Source organism: Arvicanthis niloticus, chromosome X, assembly GCF_011762505.2.
Source record: "Arvicanthis niloticus isolate mArvNil1 chromosome X, mArvNil1.pat.X, whole genome shotgun sequence".
Classification (NCBI taxonomy): domain Eukaryota; kingdom Metazoa; phylum Chordata; class Mammalia; order Rodentia; family Muridae; genus Arvicanthis; species Arvicanthis niloticus.
The window spans coordinates 64,300,249-64,317,905 of record NC_047679.1 but is presented as its reverse complement, the minus strand read 5'-3'; the positions used below and the strand labels follow the sequence as shown (position 1 = coordinate 64,317,905).

Genomic DNA, 17,657 nt, shown 5'->3' with positions numbered 1-17,657 from the left:
TTCAAAGTTCCCACAAATTTCCAAAAATTATGCAGAATGCCTTACTATTTATCAACAACAAAAAAGTTCTATCTTTTATTAAACAATCTTCTTTCATTTGTACTTTTTCTATTTGTATTATGTTTTCTTTTGAGATATTGTAGAAACCATGATAGAATTAAGGGACTATGTTTACTTAAAAACATTTATCATGTATGCAGACATTTGTGCCTATGCACAGGAGCATGTCATTGCCTTTGTATGCAGGCCACAGGATAACCTGCAAGATTCAGCTCCCTCATGTGAGTCTGAGGGCTCTAGCTTGGGTCATGAGGCTTTGGGGAACACATTTTTATTTGCTGATCCATCTCTCCAGCTTTTTGTTTATTTGGTTATGAAATATAATTGACAGTAAAGTTAAAAAACAAGGCCTGAGCTCATCAACGTGTCAGAAGCTAATGTAGTTGAAAATGGGGAGCCACTGTAAAATATTTCAGGCAATGTGTTAGGTTTGAAGCATTCTTAATAATCTAACAATACTTACCTGTCTCCTAAATAACTGGTGTCTATTGGTTGTAATACTCATTAAAACACTATTGATAATGTACTTCACTTACACATAATGCCTTTTTAAAAATATACAGAAATCTTAGGAGGAAGCTCAAGAGAAAAGACAGCTTGAGGGAAGGGCTGGGTTACGCTTAGTCTTTTTTTTTTACGCTTTTTGATTTTTTTTTAAGGTAAATCTATTTACTAGTTGAGGAAGAGATATGAGTGAAAAGAGAAACCAAAGATTGAAGGTTAAATAGGATGAAACAGTCCTGAAAAGATGGGAATTGAGACCTGAGAAGAAACACTAGTCTTAGGAAAGGGTGCAAAGAATGGCTGCAAAGAGTAACCTGGAAGTTAGATGGCTAGTGGGAATGTTTGTAATCTAAGAAATGGACATCTTTGCACTATGAAATAGAAAACAGACTAGTTTGTTGGATTAAAGGCCTTAGTAGAGTGAAACAGACAAACACAACACCCAGGAATCACTAGCAAAATTGCTACTCAGTCCTAGGATCATGTAGTATATGGTCTACTTAAACAGATGTTTTTAAGCATTTAAGAGTAGTCAACATAAATAAAGCAAAGCTCATGTGCCATAAAATATGGATATTTTATTCCAGCTTGAAAAAAAAGTCAAGTGAAAAACATTCTGCTAGCCCCCATCCTACATTAACTGGCAATAATTGGGAAAACTGAAGCAGATACATACATACATATATATGCATATTTTTAGAATTCAGTCTTACTGACATATCTCCACTTCATTTTGCTTTCTGATAAATTCTATTACAAGGCATGAAATATATTCCTAGTATTTTTTACCTCAGTTCCCTCATCAATCACTTAATATTGTGTTGCATTCATTAATTTGCGTTCTTACCACTTGTATCATTGGTCAAACTGTTTATTTGAAAATGTCATGGAAAAATTTCAAGTCATATTCTGTCAGTTACCCATTCATTATGTGATCTTTCACCATTGTTTGCAACTTGGTACATCTGGCAGTTCTCTATGCAGGCTCCCTCTATAAACTAGTTCAGCTTCTGGTGCTGTACATATCTTTATCATCTGGATGAGACTGCCCGTGATCCATGAGCTTGGGGTCAGGTATAAACTGTGTAGTACCTATAAAGTATTAAAGTGAAAAAGAAGATATTTATATTTTGTTTTGAGAATACAGCAGTGAACAAAACATAAAATCTCTCAATATGAGCCTAACATGGGTGAAATAGACGACAAGGTAAGTAAAATACATAGTACATCCTTTGATAGTTAAGTGCTGCACAGAATAGGAAATCACAGAGGGATACATAAAGTGTTTGGGAAACTTCCAAGTTTAAATAAGGTGGCTTAGATAAGGTTCCTAGAAAGGTGATATTTAGGAAAGAATTGAGGAAGATGCAGGTATGTGCTCTATAGATAGTTAACTGTGGGAAATGGTTTCTAGGATGAGCTGACCACATGTGTGAGGACCTGATCCAATATGGCTGAAATACAGTAGATCAATGGGTGTCAATAAGTGGCAGGAGAAGACTTCAGGCTAGTTTAGAGTCGTGGTTAAGGTATAGTCTTTTAGTTTAAGTTGATGGGCAATTTTTAGGTAAATGTATACCATAGTTGTGCTTAAGAAGAGAACTTTTGCCTAAGTAAAAGAGACCATAGAAGAACAAACATAAAAGTAAGGATAGCAGATAAGAAGCCATTGCATTACTCACTGAAGTGCTGAGGGCCTCGTGGCAACAGTTGTGAGAATTGTAAGAAAGAACTATACTATGAATAATTCTGAAGGTAAAATAAACAGAATTTCTAAAGAGACAGACTGTTTAGGGAAACTAGAATAGAGCTGACAGTTATTGAGACAGGACAAAATGTGATACAAGTAGATTTGGGGGGAAGCAAATAAAATGTTAAATTTTGGACTTGTTGAATCTGAATTACTTATTCAACATATGAGTAGAAATACTGGTAGTCAGCTAGAACTGTGTCAGTACAGTTCATAAGAGGCTCCAGCTGGGTTATTACAGTTCCAGCCTATGTAGCATTGAAAACGAATGGAGCAAGGTAGCATTATCTATAGACAGATGAGTACAAGAAGTGAACTCTTCAGAATACTGTAACCTTTTAAGGTTAAGATTAAAACAGTGATATGAACAAGAACCAAGAGTAAGTGACACCTTACAGGCTAAGGGAGGATGGACAGTTTAACCTGTATTCATGGTTATTGATGGATTTCATGTACTTAAGATGAAAAACTAATTCCTTGATTTGGTAATATGATTTAATAGTTAGCTTGACAAGTTAATTATATTCCAGAAAAGATGTGCTCAATGTACTAAACATGCTTGGGATTAGGTTGATGAAACAAGTCACATTGCATACTAACCTATGCTACTAGTTTGTGTACACACGGTGCTGTTTTCTACAATGGGGAAATTATCTAATGGCACATTCATCAGAATTTATCCCTGTCATTTAGCAATGCATGTCTGCATTATTCACATTTGACAGATAAGAAATCATCAATTAATTAATTTAGAGAGATTAATTTGACTAATATCACTCAACTGCCAAGTGGAGGAGCAAGCCTGAATGTAGGCATGTCTGATTCCTTCAGAGCCCTAGATTTTCTGAACATGGAAGTCAGTACAGTAACAATATCACGTACTTTCTTTTAGGATTAGGTAAGATGCATACACTAATAATAAGTAGACAAAGAACAACCAAATAATAAAAATACTTTGTTTATTGTTTAGAAGAGGAAGATTACTTAGAAAAAGTTAGGGGGTAGGCTACCTACCTTGTCTTAAGATATCAAAAGCAATGATTTAGTCAACAGTTAAGGGTTAAATTTTCAAGTCTCTGTAAAGTACATGCACCAACTGTTTTTATTTTTAAAATTTTTTCAATGTCTGAATTATTTTTAAATGATTTTATAATTTTGTGGAGCCATACATTTTTCCCACAGAAGAATTCATTTTCTGTTTTGTGATTAAAACAAAAAAGAAACTTGAACATAATGATTTATAATTTTTAGAAGTATTTTTCTACTTTATAAGTGTGATACACCTATATATGGTATCAGAACCAAACTCTTAATCAGGCCGAAAACACTATCTATGATATTAATACTGTTATCCATACAATAGAAATTTTTAATTTGAGGTCCCTTCAGAGGTTATGATAGAATTCATGATTATCAAGTAAGATAAGAAAAAGTTGTCTATACTGTTACTAATCTCTAAAACTGGAAATTTTATTCAGTTATAAATCTGGGTGACAAACTTTGAGGGTATTATGTTTATATTTTTTCTTTTATTGGATATTTTATTTATTTACATTTCAAATGTTATCACCTTTCCGAGTTTCCCCCTTGAAGTCCCCCTATATCATCTCCCCTACTGCTGCTTCTATGAGGGTGCTTCCCCAGTCATTCACCCACTCCTGCCTCCCCGCCTTGGCATTCCCCTATGCTGGGGCATCAAGCCTTCACAGAACCAAGAGCCTCTCCTCCCATTGATATGTGACAAGGCCATCCTCTGCTGCATATGCAGCTGGAGCCATGAGTCCCTCCATGTGTGTTCCTTGGTTGGTGGTTTAGTCCCTGAGAGTTCTTGCGGGGGGGGGGGGGGGGGTGTGTGGTTGGTTGATATTGTTGTTCTTCCTATGGGGTTGTGCATTGCCAACAGAAATGACAAGTGTTTTCATATCACCTTATAGATTATCTTAAGATACTTTCAACTGGATCTCTGCCTGGTCTGCTGTTGTCTGGATGCCAGATTCTGCCAGAGACATTCTGGAGGCTCCATGGATCCCACAGCCAGCGTTAGGAAGGAAGACCCACATACTGCCCTGAGCCCATAGCAGGGTGCTGTGAGCGCTCAGATCCCAGCAGATACCCCCTCCCCACCCCACCCCTGACGCCCCTGTGGGCTAGCATTCCCCTTCCGCCCCTCTCCCGGATCTGAGGCCTGGACCAGACCTCTGCCCGGTCTGCTGCTGTGTGGACCCCGGATTCTGCCTGAGACATACTGGAAGGTCCACTCAACCCAGAGCCACAGAGGAACAACTGAACTCAGAGCAACAGACAACATATCCTGAGATATCCTAGAGGAGACACTGCACCCAGAACAGCAGACACCTAGCTGGACTGCTACCTTGGAGGTACCATATCCTGAGGCACCCTAGAGATACCACTGTAATCAGTGCAGCTGGAAAAGATCACAGAGACATCTGGACCCCTAGGAGATCAGACACAAGCTAGATAACTGGAAAGGCAGGATTCAGTCAGAGACACCAAATACAGGCATCACTAGAGTTATCCAGATGGCAAAAGGCAAGCGCAAGAATGTAAGCAACAGAAACCAAAGTTACATGGCATCATAAGAACCCAGTTCCCCCATCATAGCAAGCTCTGAACACCCCATCACACCAGAAAGCAGGATTCAGAATTAAAATCACTTCTCATGATGATGATAGAGGGCTTTAAGAAAGACATAAATAACACTCTCAAAGAACTTAAGGAGAACACTGGTAGACAGATAGAAACACTTAAAGAGGAAACACAAAAATCCCTTAAGGAATTGCAAGAAAATGCAACCAAATGGGAGAAGGAATTAAACAAAACCATGTAGGATCTAAAAATGGAAGTAGAATCAATAAAGAAATCACAAAGGGAGACTACCCTGGAGATAGAAAACCTAAAAAAAAAGATCAGGAGTCATAGACACAAGTATAACCAACAGAATACAAAAGATGGAAGAGAGAATCTCATGTGCAGAAGATACCATGGAAAACATTGACACAAGTGTCAAAGAAAATGCAAAATACAAAAAGCTACTAACCCAAAATATACAAGAAATCCAAGACACAATGAGAAGGCCAAACCTAAGGATAATAGGTATAGATGAGGGGGAAGACTCCCAACTAGAAGGACCAGTAAATATCCTCAACAAAATTATAGAGGAAAACTTCCCTAACCTAAAGAAAGAGATGTCCATAAATATACAAGAAGCCTACAGAACTCCAAATAGTTTAGACCAGAAAAGAAATACTTCCCGCCACATAATAATCAAAACATCAAATGTACAAAACAAAAAAAAAATACTAAAAGCAGTAAGGGAAAAAGGCAAAGTAACATATAAAGGCAGACCTACAAGAATTACACCAGACTTCTCACCAGAGACTATAAAAGCCAGAAGATCCTGGACTGATATATCATACAGACACCAAGAGAACACAAATGCCAGCCCAGACTACTATACCCAGCAAAACTGTCAATCATTATTGATGGAGAAACCAAAATATTCCATGACGAATCCAAATTTACACAATATCTTACCACAAATCCAGCACTTCAAAGGAAAATTGGTGTAAAACTCTAACACAAGGAGGAAAACTACAACCTAGAAAAAAACAAGAAAGTAATCTTCCAAAAGCCTTAAAAGAAGGTAGCTATACAAACATATCACCACTGCCAATAACAAAAATAACAGGAAACAACATTCAATTTTCCTTAATATCTCTTAATATCAATGGACTCAATTCTCCAATAAAAAGACATAGACTATCACACTGGATATTTAATCAGGACCCAACATTTTGCTGCATTCAGGAAACGCACCTTTGTGAAAAGACAGACACTACCTCAGAGTAAAAGGTTGGAAAACAATCTTCCAAGCAAATGGTCCCAAGAAATAAGTGGGAGTAGCAATTCTAATATCAAATAAAATCATTTTTCAACCAGAAGTAATCAAAAAAAGATAAAGAAGGACACTTCATATTCATCAAAGTAAAAATGTACCAAGAGGAACTCAAAATTCTCAACATCTATGCCCAAAATGCAAGGGCACCCACATACATAAAAAAAACTATACTAAAGCCTAAAACATACATTGCACCCTACACAATAATAGTGGGAGACCCCACTCTCAGCTATGGACAGATCATGGAAACAGAAACTAAATCGAGACACAATGAAACTAACAGAAGTTATGAACCAATTGAACTTAACTGACATCTATAGAACATTTCATCCTAAAACAAAAGAATATACCTTCTTCTCAGCACCTCATGGTACCTTCTCCAAAATAGACCATATAATTGGTCACAAAACAGGCCTCAACAGATAAAAAAGATGGAAATAATCCCTAGTACCTTATCAGACCACCATGGACTAAGATTCTTTTTTAACATGGAAAAAACAATAGAAAGCCCACATACACTTGGAAACTGAACAATGCTCTACTCAATGATAACTTGGTCAAGGAAGAAATAAAGAAATTAAAAACTTTTTTGGAATTAAATGAAAATGAGGACACATCATATCAAAATTTGTGGAACTCACTGAAAGCAGGACTAAGAGAAAAAATCATAGCTCTAAGTGCTCACAAAAAGAAATTGGAAAGAGCATACATTAACAACTTGACAGCAAGCCTGAAAGCGTTAGAACAAAAAGAAGCTACTATACCCAAGAGGAGTAGACTAAAGGAAATAATCAAACTCAGGGCTGAAATCAACCAAGTTGAAACAAAAAGAACTATACAAAATATCAACAAAACCAGGAGCTGGTTCTTTGAGAAAATCAACAAGATAGACAAATCCTTAGCAGACTAACCAAAGGGCGCAGAGACAGTATTCAAATTAATAAAATCAGGACTGAAAAGGGAGACATAACAACAGAAACAGAGGAAATTAAAAAAATCATCAGATCCTACTACAAAGGCCTATACTCAACAAAATTGGAAAATCTGGATGAAATGGACAATTTTTCTAGATAGATATCAGGTACCAAAGTTAAATGAGGGGCAGATAAACCATCTAAACAGTCTCATGACTCCTAAAGAAATAGAAGCAGTCATTAAAAATATTCCCACCAAAAAAATGTCCGGGGCCAGATGATTTCAGTACAGAATTTTTTCAGACTTTCAAGGAAGACCTAATACCAATCCTCTTCAAGCTATTCCATCGAATAGAAACAGAAGGAACACTACCCAATTTGGTCTATGAAGCTACCATTACCCTCATATCTAAACCACAGAAAGACCCAACAAAGAAAGAGAACTGCAGACCAATCTCTCTTATGAATATTGATGCAAAAATACTCAATAAAATTCTCACAAACTGAATCCAACAACACATCAAAACAATTATCCATCAAGATCAAGTAGGCTTTATCCCAGGAATGCAGGGATGGTTCAATATTCGGAAATCCATCAATGTAATCCACTACATAAATAAACTCCAAGAAAAAACCACATGGTCATCTCACTAGACACTGAGAAAGCATTTGACAAAATTCAACATCCCTTCATGTTAAAAGTCTTGGAAAGATCAGGAATTCAAGGCCCATACCTAAACATAGTAAAAGCAATATACAGCAAGCCAGTAGCCAACATCAAACTAAATGGAGAGAAACTTGAAGCAATCCCACTAAGATCAGGGACTAGACAAGGCTGCCCACTCTCATATTACCTATTCAATATAGTACTGGAAGTCCTAGCTAGAGCAATTTTGACAACAAAAGGAAGTCAAAGGGATATAGATAGGAAAGGAAGAAGTCAAAATTTCACTATTTGCAGATGATATGATAGTATACATAAGTGACCCTAAAGCCTCCACCAGAGAACTCCTAACCTGATAAACAACTTTAGCAATGTGGCTGGATATAAAATCAACTCAAACAAATCAGTAGCCTTCCTCTATTCAAAGAATAACAGGCTGAGAAAGAAATTAGGGAAATGACACCCTTCACAATAGCCACAAATAAAATATCTTGGAGTGAATCTAACTAAGCAAGTGAAAGATCTGTATGACAAGAACTTCAAGTCTCTGAAGAAAGAAATTGAAGAAGATCTCAGAAGATGGAAAGATCTCCCATGTTCCTGGATTGGCAGGATTAACTTAGTAAAAATGGCCATCCTGCCAAAAGCAATCTACAGATTCAATGCAATACCCATCAAAATTCCAAATCAATTCTTCATAGAGATAGAAAGAGCAATTTGCAAATTCATTTGGAATAACAAAAAACCTAGGATAGCAAGAACTATTCTCAACAATAAAAGAACTTCGTGGGAAATCACCATCCCTGACCTCAAACTGTACTACAGAGCAGTAGTGATAAAAACTGCATGGTATTGGTACAGAGACAGGCAGGAAGATCAATGGAATAGAATTGAAGACCCAGAAATGAACCCGCACACCTATGGTCACTTGATCTTTGACAAGGGAGCTAAAACCATCCAGTGGAAAAAGGACAGCATTTTCAAAAAGTGGTGTTGGCTCAACTGGAGGTCAACATGTAGAAGAATGCAAACTAATCCATTCTTATCCCCTTGTACAAAGCTCAACTCCAAGTGGATAAAGGACCTTCACCTAAAGCCAGATACATTGAAACTAATAGAAGAGAAGTTGGGGAAGACCCTCAAATACCTAGGTACAGGGGAAAAGTTCCTGAGCAGAACAACAATGGCTTATGCTCTAAGATCAAGAATCGACAAATGGGACCTCATCAAATTGCAAAGCTTCAGTAAGGCAAAGGACACTGTCAACAAGACAAAATGGCAACCAACAGATTGGGAAAAGATCATTACCAATCCTAGATCCGATAGAGGGCTAATATCCAATATATACAAAGAACTCAAGAAATTAGACTCCAATCAATTAACCCTATTAAAAAATGGGGTACAGAGCTAAACAAAGAATTCTCAACTGAGGAAACTCAAATGGCCAAGAAGCACCTTAAGAAATGCTCAACATCCTTAGTCATCAGGGAAATGCAAATCAAAACAACACTGAGATACCACCTGACACCAGTCAGAATGGCTAAGATCAAAAGTCAGGTGATAGTAGATGCTGGCGAGGATGTGAAGAAAGAGGAACACTCCTGCACTGTTGGTGGGGTTGCAAGCTGGTACAACCACTTTGGAAGTCAGTCTGGCGGTTCCTCATGAAAACTGGACATAGCACTACCTGAGGACCCAGCTATACCACTCCTGGGCATATACCCAGAAAATGCCCCAACAAATAACAAAGACATATGCTCCACTATGTTCATAGCAGCCTTATTTATAATAGCCAGAAGATGGAAAGAACCCAGATGCCCTTCAACAGAGGAATGGATACAAAAAATGTGGTACATTTACACAATGGAATATTACTCAGCTATTAAAAATAATGAATTCGAGAAATTCTTAGGTAAATGGATGGAACTAGAAAATATCATCCTGAGTGAGGTAACCCAATCACAAAAGAACACACATGGTATTTACTCACTGATAAGCAGAGATTAGCCCAAAAGTTTGAGACAACAAAGGTTCAACTAACAGACCACATGAAGCTCATGAAGAAGGAAGACCAAGTGTGGATGCCTCGGTCCTACTTAGAAGGAGTAACTAAATACTCAAGGGAGCAAATATGGAGACAAAGTGTGGGACAGAATCTGAAGGAGAGGTTGTATGGAGACCATTCCACCTGGGTATTCATTCCATGGGCAGTCACCAAAATAGACGCTGTTATGGATGACAGGAAGGGAAAGCTGACAGCAGCCTGATAAGGCTGTCTCCTTAGAGGTCCCCCAGAGTCTGACATACCCAAAGGCAGATACTCACAGCTAACCATTAATCTGATCAAAGGTTCCCAATGGAGAAGTTAGAGAGTAAACTGAAGGAGCCTAAAGGGTTGGTGGCCTCATGAGGAGAGCAACAATACCAACCAGCCAGATCTCCCCAGGGTCTAAACCACCAGCCTAGGAGCACATATGGAGAGCCACATGACTCCAACTGTACATGTAGGGGAGGATGGCCTTGTTGGGCATAGGTGGGAGACAAGGTCAATGGTACCTTGAAGGCTGAGCACTGAGTGTGTGTGGGGGGGGGGGATCTGAGGGAGGTGAGGGGGATTGGGGTGTAGGTGGGTAAACACCTTCATAGAAGCAGGCGGAGGGGAGATGGGATAAGGGGTTCCTGAGAGGTGGGGGGAATGCAGTAAGGGGTTAAAATTTGAAATGTAAATATTATATCCAATAAAAGAGGGGAAAAAAGGAAAGCGGTTAGAACCAACATCCTTAATAAATGTCAGCCCTCTTAAAAAAAAACCTATCTTGATACTAAAATTTGTTTTGAGAATTGTATATTGCAGAATGATCAGCCTTGGTGTATCTACTCAACAAGCAAGCTGGGCAGACCTGCTCAAACCTCTGAGGTCCAGGAATTCCATCTGGAGGGCAGTGAAGACACAGCATCAGAGGATTGTCAATTTGCTCTTCCCTACTCCTCTTCTAATATCTCAACGCCCATAATCAGCTTGAAGAAGCTAATGAAGAGTCAAGCGCCCCTATTCCCTGGGCCTTGGGGACTAAGGTGGTAAATGTTGGGCTGTCTTCCTAGGGAAAAGTAGTGGTCTTGTGGGAATAGAGAAGATTAGCTAGGGTTTATTGCATAGCCATAACCTATTAGTAGAAATCTGTATAATTAGTTATCAAGATGAAGATATAAATTCTTAAAGGCACCAAATTACTTTGATTACAAATTTTAAGGTTTTCATTGGTATGAGCTTCTTATTGATATAAGAGTGAGATGAATATTGTTACTCTCATAGGCATCGTACCAGTATAACACATTTAGGAATACAAGGCTTAGACTCAGTCCTTCTTTAACTTTTTTAACTGATTTGAGATGGTCAGCCTGTGAGTTAAGGGACTATAGCAAATTCATGGCTTGGTGTTTATTGTTAGGGTGTTTTCTATGTTTTATGTAGAAATAGCTGAGTGGAGTTAACAGGCAACAGTCCAGATTACCTTACAGGGCTGGCTGATTTTCAAAACATCAGAAATCCACAGAATTGACATGACAAACATTTCTGTATTAATGTTCATTTTGATTAGAGACCTGTCTGCTCCGGACAGCTTCCTATGTTAAATTCTAAGAAGAAATTGAGCATCCTTGGAGTTACTCCAGTTGTGGTGAGACAGCCACTAGGCAAGAATTGCCTCTTTCCTTCTACAGACAAATTACTGTCCAGAAAAGGACACACTTGCAGAATAGTCGACTGATTATATCTGCCTAGACAGAGTAATCAGCCCTTAATAATTCTGCAGCACTGTCAGATGATCCTGGGCCAGAAGGCAGAAGAACAGATGCTCCAGTGTTTTGAAGTAGAGGGAGTGTCCAGGTGTTCAGAGGTCTCTATAAATTGGCTAAGGTTTAGAAGCTATGCTTTGTGCTTCCCACAATTATAGTTAACTCAGTCATTCTGGATCTCTGATGGGGTTGAAAACTTATAGCCTCATAGCCAATCCTGGCTATTTACCTTGAGAGAAAAGATTTGAGTGAATGGTCGTCAGCTGACATTCATCCTAAAGCCAGGTTCAGAACTAAATGTTTTAGTTAGGATAGATGACAGAGAAGCTGGTCAGTCAACAAAATGATGGACTGGGTATTAGGACTATCTTGTACCTCACTGGTACAAATTGGCATAATTATGCTCTAATTGTATTTTGAGAGAAAAGTTTCATTTTAACAGGAAGGATGATATGTAGGAGGAGCTAAGGTGGGAGGGGTACTGAGAGGAAGAGAAGGAGTAAGAAGAGGAGGAGAAGAAGGAGAGGAGAAGCTAGGTGATGAAAGAGAGAAAGAGGAGGAAGACAGGGAGGCAGATGTTCATGTATCTCCACCAGTCAAAGATAGATGATATATCTAGGTTGGGTAGTGGGTTACACCTCTGATTGAGCAATACCAAACTTATAAAGGCTATGTTTAACATTTTTAAAATAATGTATAAATGCAAAAAGGAAAAAGGGGCATGGGATAGGGGTTTCTGGGGGTGGGGAATGGGGAAAGGGGATGGCATCTGAAGTGTAAATAAAATATCTAATAAAAAATGGAAAAAAAGATACTTTCAACTGGCACTACTTGAAAATTATAGTAGGTATTAAATCTATTGCTAGATAATATTTTAACATATATAATGTATTAGTATGTATTTAGCTTTTAATTAGAAAACCCTCTGAAAAGTGTCTAAAAAAATGGGGTAAAGAAATGCTAGAAGTTTTGTGCTTGTCAGCATTTCTCAAATGCAGCTTCACTGCCACCTGGTGGCAGGCACTGCTCAACAATGTAAAAAGGTTCTCTGAACTCTAGTTCTCTGAAATTTTCTTTAAAGTTTTCTTCATTTTTGAGAATTTTGTTTACTCGAATTATTATCATTTGAGAAATTCATATATAAGTCCTACATTTCCATCATTTCCACTCCTTCCCCTCTAATCTCCTTCCATGTAAAGCCCACTCTCAATTCATGACTTGTGTAGTGTTATATACACACATATATACATACACAAGTTTTCTGTCTTCTTTGAGTGAAAATTGTGGCTATAAAAAGTTCTGGCTCCTGTCTGTAAGCACATTATAGCATCAATAATAGTATCAGGCCTTAGTGTACACCCCCACCGCCATGATATGGATCCCAAGTTGGGAAAGTCATTGGAGTTCCTTTTCTTTAGTCTATTTTCCATTTCTGTCCCTGAAGTTCTTTTAGACTGTTCTCGGTAAAGAATTTTGACTGTAACCCTGTCAGTAACCCTGTCCCTCCTCTTGGGACCAGCAGTGTTAACTAACCCAGATCCCAGGGAGCCTCAGGCATCATACATGGGCTGGTCCCAGGCCCCCAAGCACATACATACATACGTACATACATACATACATACATAGCATAATGCATTATTGCTCATATATACACATGTTTAGGGCTAACTCTAACAGATTAGATAGCTTGTCATGAGGCTTGTCCCTGGAGAAAATAGATTTTATCTTTCTCAGTTGCCACGGACTGGCTATTGCTCTCCACCTAGTGGTGGGGAGAATTTCATTCATGTGCAAAATGATAAATGATCATATCTACCTCCATATCTTCCCAAATATGTCCTTTTCCAACTTCATTATTATTGCTGTTATTATTGCTGTCATTATTATTGTTATAAGTATTATAAATGTACGTGTTTTACTGCATGTGTATCTGTGCATCACATACATGCCTGGTATCCACAAAAGTCAGAAGGCATTAGATGATCTGGAAATTGAGTGACAGACAGTTATGAGCTACCATTTGGTGTTGGGAAATCAAATCTGAGTACATTGGAAGGGCAACCAGAGCTCCTAACTGCTGAGTCATTCTCCAGCTCTTTTATTTATTTTTGATAAAACACTATGTCCTGTTACTGCTGCCCATATGTGCATGTATTTGGGGCCATCTATTGAAATACAAGAAACTGATCAGTAACCTTCATCAATGTAGATGATGGATCCTAATCATATCTACTCCCCAGTCCCTGATTAACCTCTCCTGGCCCCTCTCCTGATACTACTTCCTTCCCACTTTGAGAGTTTCTTTCTTTCTCTTTCTCTCTCTCTCTCTCTCTCTCTCTCTCTCTCTCTCTCTCTCTCTCCCTCCCTCCCTCCCTCCCTCCCTCTGCCTCTGTATCTTTTAAATAATCCAATAAATCTAGTTGATTGCTGCCCATATGAGCATGGCTGTAGGGTTATCCACTGGGATAAGGGCAATCTGCCACTGGCCAATCCTCTAAGAAGTGTACTAAACAGAACTATTAGTAGAAATGTAAGAAATAATTTTATGTGTTTTCTGCTTTTGGGTTTGTTTGATGGTGTACATAAATTTCCTAAGTCCTTTAACACCTCTACTTCCTGAATTTATATTCTTGTCTACCATCTGATTAAAGACTTGCTTCACTCCAATTTCCTAGATTGGAAAGGTCCTCCTATCTTTAGAACCCCAATCTTTTTGAAATTCTTAAAATGTGGAATGCCCAGGTTTTTCTGTGGAACTTTTCTGATTATCTATCAGGTTTGAGGCTGCAGTCAGTACTCAAGAGATGTTATTATAAGGCAGGAAGACTGGCAGCAGTTCAAGGATAGTATGAAATGCATATTGAAACCCTGCATATGTGTGTGTGTGTGTGTGTTGTGTGTGTGTGTGTGTGTGTGTGTGTGTGAAGAAAGAGAGGCAGAGAGAGAGAGGGGAGGACAATGAGAGGGAGAGGGAGAAGGAGGACAAGTGGAGGGGGTGGGTGAGATTCAGGAGAGAGGAGAGGGAAGGGGAGAGGGGGAGAGGGAAAGGGGGAGGGGGAGGAAGAGAGGGAGAGGGAGAGGGGGAGGGGGAGGGGGAGAAGGGGAAGGGGACAGGGAGAGGGAGGAGGGAGGGAGGGAGGAGGGAAGAGGGAGGAGGGAGGAGGGAGAGAGAGAGAGAGAGAATGATATTGAGACTTAACCCTAACAGCAAACATGTGAGAACTCTTAATTTCTTTCTTGTAGATAGGGAAACAAACCTACGATGATGGACATCTTGCCCCAGATAATAGAACTATTCCAATAGTGGTATGGTATTCAGCTTCAGGTCTTCTCCTAAAACCTGTGGTCATAATCACTACTATTTCCCATGTCATGGAACTTTGTGATTACATGTGAAATGGAGAAATGCTAAGTTCTAAGGTTGAGGCAATTAACCCTCAAAACTACATTGTTACACTAAAACCCCAACCACCAATATTATGATGGTATTCGGAGGCAAGGGGGCGGGAGTAAATAATCAGGATTAGATGAAGTGATGAAGGTAGAGTCCTTGTGAATGGAATTTGTACCCTATGAAGTGTCCTGACAATATGTTTCATTCTCTTCTCTACAGTGTGGGGATACAAGATCTCAACTGCTTAGGAGACAGAAGAATGTGGTCACCCTATGTCCAATTGCTCTTTAGTTAGCAGTATCAATCAAGATGGTTCATAAAATACCTTTAAGGCTCTCAATTCAATTAATGCCCCTTATCCATCATGTCTAATTTAAGAAAAGGATTTATTTACATCCAAAAAATATATAGACATTGTGCCTATACAACACATTTAAAAATACAAAGCTTAGACCTAGTCCTTCTATAACTGCTACTACAAACTGCTTTTAGATGATTAAACAATGTGAGTTCAGAGTCAGATAGCAAAGTTGTGGTTCTGAGTTAATTACAAGTGTTTTTGAGATATTTCAGTTGATAATGGCTGAGAGTAATTAAGGCTTAACAGGAAAGAAAGAAAGAGAGAGACAGAGGGAGGGAGAGAGAGGGAGAGAGGGAGAGAGGGAGGGAGGGAGGGAGGGAGGAAGGAAGGAAAAAGGAAGGAAGGAAGGAAGGAAGGAAGGAAGGAAGGAAGGAGGGAGGGAGGGAGGGAGGGAGGGAGGGAGGGAGGGGAGGGAGGGAGGGAGGAAGGAAGGAAGGAAGGAAGGAAGGAAGGAAGGAAGGAAGGAAGGAAGGAAGGAGAGAGAGAGAAAGGAAGACATTCTGAATACCACAGACTGGTAAGAAAGATGGAGCATGGCCAGGCTGTTATAAAGGTGTTCTTCTGCCTCCTACAACTCTACCTTTATCGCTTCATCTAATCCTGATTATTTTCCCTTCCTCCTAAGGTTTTGCTATTTGGTGACAGCTTTTCTTGAACTAATATTATTGTTATTACTATCTTGCTCTTTTGAGACAGAGTGTTAGTATGTATCTCAAGCTAGTCTAGGAACTCACTAAATTAAGAGTCCACACTGGCCTTCAGTGTACAAGCCTTCTCTTTCAGTTTCCCAACTGCTTGAATCACAGGTATGACCACCGTGCCCTTACCACCAGATGCAGATTAAGAGGGGAGTAGGAGGAAGAGGAAATTAGAGAGGAAATTCTAGTTTTCAATTAGAAGAATTATATACAGTGTAAAGAGGTTAGACTGTGGCACTAGGAAGATGAGCTAGAACACAGCTCTGCTACTGATAAGTTCTATGATTTGAAAGAAGCTGTTTAAGCTCCTGGGGTATTTCATTATGAAATGGGAATAATTTGTAATAATAATTACAAATGCATCAGAGATGGGACTTTATTTTGCATGGTATTGCTAGTTGAATAAGAATACTCATAAGTAATCTATATCACAGTGCATGCTTTATAAAGGGTAGATAACAGGACCATTTCCACCTTTCCACCTCTGAATGCAGCATACTTGTTTTGCAATGAGGCAGCTACGCAAATCTGAGACAGGCAGATTTATGTGAATAGACTGCCAAAGTGGTTTTAAACATTTGGCTCCATTCTTTTTGATCATGGTAGGATTTCTTTAGAAAGCATAATATTGATTGCCAATACTGAATTACTAGCAAAGTTGTGATAGTGTTACATGTACTACTTAAACCTGCAATTTCTCCTGGTACCTGAATTTAATAAAAGCAGAAGTAGTAGAAACTAAGACTGATATGAGACTGACAGGTAAATAGCATGAGAAATAGAAGCTGAGATGCTTTATGCAGGTGTGGCTCATACCTGTCAGTTGACAGAATCCTGAAAGGTACACTTTGTTCCCTCTGATAAAATAACTTACATTTATAAAGTGATATTAAATGTTTTACTCAATCATACTGACAGTACTGTACCTGCACACATGAAGACATGGATTATAACTATGTGGTATGATTTAAAAAGAAAAATCTCAGGAATCTAGGTCCCTCATAACCAAAAATGAAATTCAAAGTATACATATGAGAGAGAAAAAATATTTGGGAAAACATGTAAGGTCAAAGCATCAACTATAATGCTTTAAAATTATTTAATAAAAATAAAACAAAATTGAAAATTCCAAACAAACCTGAGGTGGATTCTGCTTTAAGCTTTGTCTCAGAGGCAAGTTCTTTTGGCAAACACACTGAATGTTTCAGGTCAGGCGTTTTGACATGGGTTTCATCAGACCTTTTTTCCTGTTTATTAAAAACAGATATTTTCTTCAGAGGTAAATCATTTTTACTAAAAAAATGTAAACTTAGTCTATACCAAGTTACTGTGAGTCTTCTGATTGTTTGCATTTTATCTCTGACCTCTCTGGAGTATCAGTATGAGCCAGTACTTAGTCAACCAAAGCTTCAATGACACTCTTCTTGTTTATTTAAACTCTACCTTGGTTTCTTCCTTTGGTTCAGGGAGTAATTCATTTTCACTGTTTGTTGTCCACAATGACTTAATGGCTTGAAAAATTTGCTGGCTTGTAGCATATGCTTTTTTCCCAGTTATCTAACAAAGAAAAAAATGAATCAAATAACATTGTTTTTAAA

At 38.5% G+C, this 17,657-nt stretch overlaps 1 protein-coding gene across 4 annotated transcripts in view; it reads right to left on the bottom strand.

Annotated features, from left to right (window-relative positions):
* Positions 1-1,122: 1,122 nt before the first annotated feature.
* Positions 1,123-17,657, bottom strand: part of Apool (apolipoprotein O like) — a 75,289-nt gene continuing 58,754 nt past the window's right edge. For all 4 annotated transcript variants that reach the window (XM_034484751.2, XM_034484750.2, XM_076918921.1 and 1 more), the window contains 3 exons: positions 17,503-17,616; positions 17,198-17,306; positions 1,123-1,656 (listed from right to left, as the gene is read on the bottom strand). In XM_034484751.2, coding sequence (XP_034340642.1) covers positions 1,568-1,656; positions 17,198-17,306; positions 17,503-17,616 — 312 coding nt within the window. In that variant the 3' untranslated portion in view covers positions 1,123-1,567. The remainder of the gene's footprint in view (positions 1,657-17,197; positions 17,307-17,502; positions 17,617-17,657) is intronic.